The following is a 2,500-nucleotide window of genomic DNA, read 5'->3' as shown; positions in this document are numbered from 1 at the left end:
CACACACACACACACACACACACACACACACACACACACACACACACACACACACACACACACACACACACACACACACACACACACACACACACACACACACACACACACACACACACACACACACACACACACACACACACACACACACACACACACACACACACACACACACACACACACACACACACACACACACACACACACACACACACACACACACACACACACACACACACACACACACACACACACACACACACACACACACACACACACACACACACACACACACACACACACACACACACACACACACACACACACACACACACACACACACACACACACACACACACACACACACACACACACACACACACACACACACACACACACACACACACACACACACACACACACACACACACACACACACACACACACACACACACACACACACACACACACACACACACACACACACACACACACACACACACACACACACACACACACACACACACACACACACTGGATATTCCAATACTATGTACAACAACTGATATAAAGATGGCAATTCCCCAAAAGAACTGAAACAAACAACTGCACTGACAGCATCTGTTGAAAACATGACTGCATAAGGTACGTACAACCCAATTATCCAGACATTTTTTGGCGGAAGCCAAATTGTCTGGATAATGGAAAGTCGGGATGATGTGGTGACTTCCTTGAGACTCAGTGGTACATAATGACAGTCAAGTACATATACACAAATAATTAATTAATTAATGTACAGCAATAATTAATTAATTAATATACACCAATAATTAATTAATTAATTATATACAGCAATAATTAATTAATTAATTATATACAGCAATAATTAATTAATTAATTAATATACAGCAATAATTAATTAATTAATTATATACAGCAATAATTATTTATTTATTTATTTACAGTAATAAGTAATTAATTAATTTACAGCAATAATTAATTATTTAATTATTTACAGTAATAAGTAATTAATTAATTTACAGCAATAATTAATTAATTAATTATATACAGCAATAATTAATTAATTATATACAGTAATAATTAATTAATTAATATACAGTAATACATTTTGGAGTAGGTTCACACGTTTCCATGTTGTAACGACGTCACGTGGGAAACACGTGAAAAACACGTGCTTTTGTGATGGAAATAAATTTGTCCAGATAGTCAGGGTTCTACCCTTACTTACTAAAAAATTAATCAGTACAACACATGTACACATACAATCAGTATGATACATTACTGTATAAGTATTATGAACCTTAAATCTGCAGTCTCAGTCTGTGCAGTGATCATGTCTCCGGGTAAGTCGACATAACAGACTCCAGGTCGCCCACTCAAACAAGTTCGAACTGCCTGAACGATAGAATGCAAGTTTGAATGTGTCGTGTATGAGAGGTGGACGTCATACCTTCTCGATGACGAATGGAATGTTACTGACTGTGCTCGGTCGGGCAGAGTACTTCGTACAGCTACGACAAATATCAACCTGTAATAGATATAATTAGTTAAGAATATAACAACATGCATACACATGTGCACAACAACGACTGCAGCTAAAAAATTAAAAAATAGAAACATTAACAATTAATTAAAAATTAAAAATTAAATAAAAAATTAGAAATTTATAATTAATAAGGTAATAATTAAAATACATTATTTATAATTTATAAAATTAATTAAAAAATTTAAAAATTAAAAGCTAAAAAATTAAATTAAATTAAATTTAAAAATTCATTAATAAATAAAAATAAAACATAATTTATAATTTATCAAATTAATAAAAATCTAAAAAAAAAATTAAAAATAAAAAAATTAATTAAAAATTAAAAATTTATTACAAATTAATAACAAGATATAATTTCTAATTTATAAAATTAAACTTAAAAATTAAATAACATTTTTAAAAATTAATTAAATTAAAAAATAAATAATTAATAAACACAATGCATAATTCATAATTTATCAAACCAATAAAAATTTAAAATAAATTTAAAATTTAAAAATAAATTAAACATTAAAAATTTATTACAAATTAATAACAAGACATAATTTCTAATTTATAAAATTAAACTTAAAAATTAAATAACATTTTTAAAATTATTTAAATTAAAAATTAATTAAAATTTATACAAATTGAATTAAGCTATAAATTAATTATAATTTTAAAAAGAGAATTAATTTAAACATGAATAAAAAATTAATAACAATACATAGTTATATAGATTTCGAATAATAAAAAAACATTTTTAAATTAATTAAAAATTACAAAAATTACAATTAATTAAAAATTAATAACAAGACATAATTTATAATGTAAATTCAAAATTTAAAAAGAAATTTAAATTCAAAATTAAAAAATATTAGAAATTAATAACAATACATAATTATATGGTTTTCAAATAATAAAAAATTATTTAAAAATTATTTAAAAATTTAA

At 26.6% G+C, this 2,500-nt stretch overlaps 1 protein-coding gene across 2 annotated transcripts in view; it reads right to left on the bottom strand.

The window, feature by feature from the left end:
* The window catches only part of LOC134194772 (2-hydroxyacyl-CoA lyase 1-like), a 15,135-nt gene that overhangs the window by 5,666 nt on the left and 6,969 nt on the right, over positions 1-2,500 (bottom strand). For both annotated transcript variants that reach the window (XM_062663738.1, XM_062663737.1), the window contains 2 exons: positions 1,472-1,549; positions 1,322-1,416 (listed from right to left, as the gene is read on the bottom strand). In XM_062663738.1, coding sequence (XP_062519722.1) covers positions 1,322-1,416; positions 1,472-1,549 — 173 coding nt within the window. The remainder of the gene's footprint in view (positions 1-1,321; positions 1,417-1,471; positions 1,550-2,500) is intronic.

This window comes from Corticium candelabrum, chromosome 19 (genome assembly GCF_963422355.1).
Source record: "Corticium candelabrum chromosome 19, ooCorCand1.1, whole genome shotgun sequence".
NCBI lineage: Eukaryota > Metazoa > Porifera > Homoscleromorpha > Homosclerophorida > Plakinidae > Corticium > Corticium candelabrum.
The sequence above is the reverse complement of the archived record's forward strand: the minus strand, read 5'-3'. Positions and strand labels throughout refer to the sequence as shown.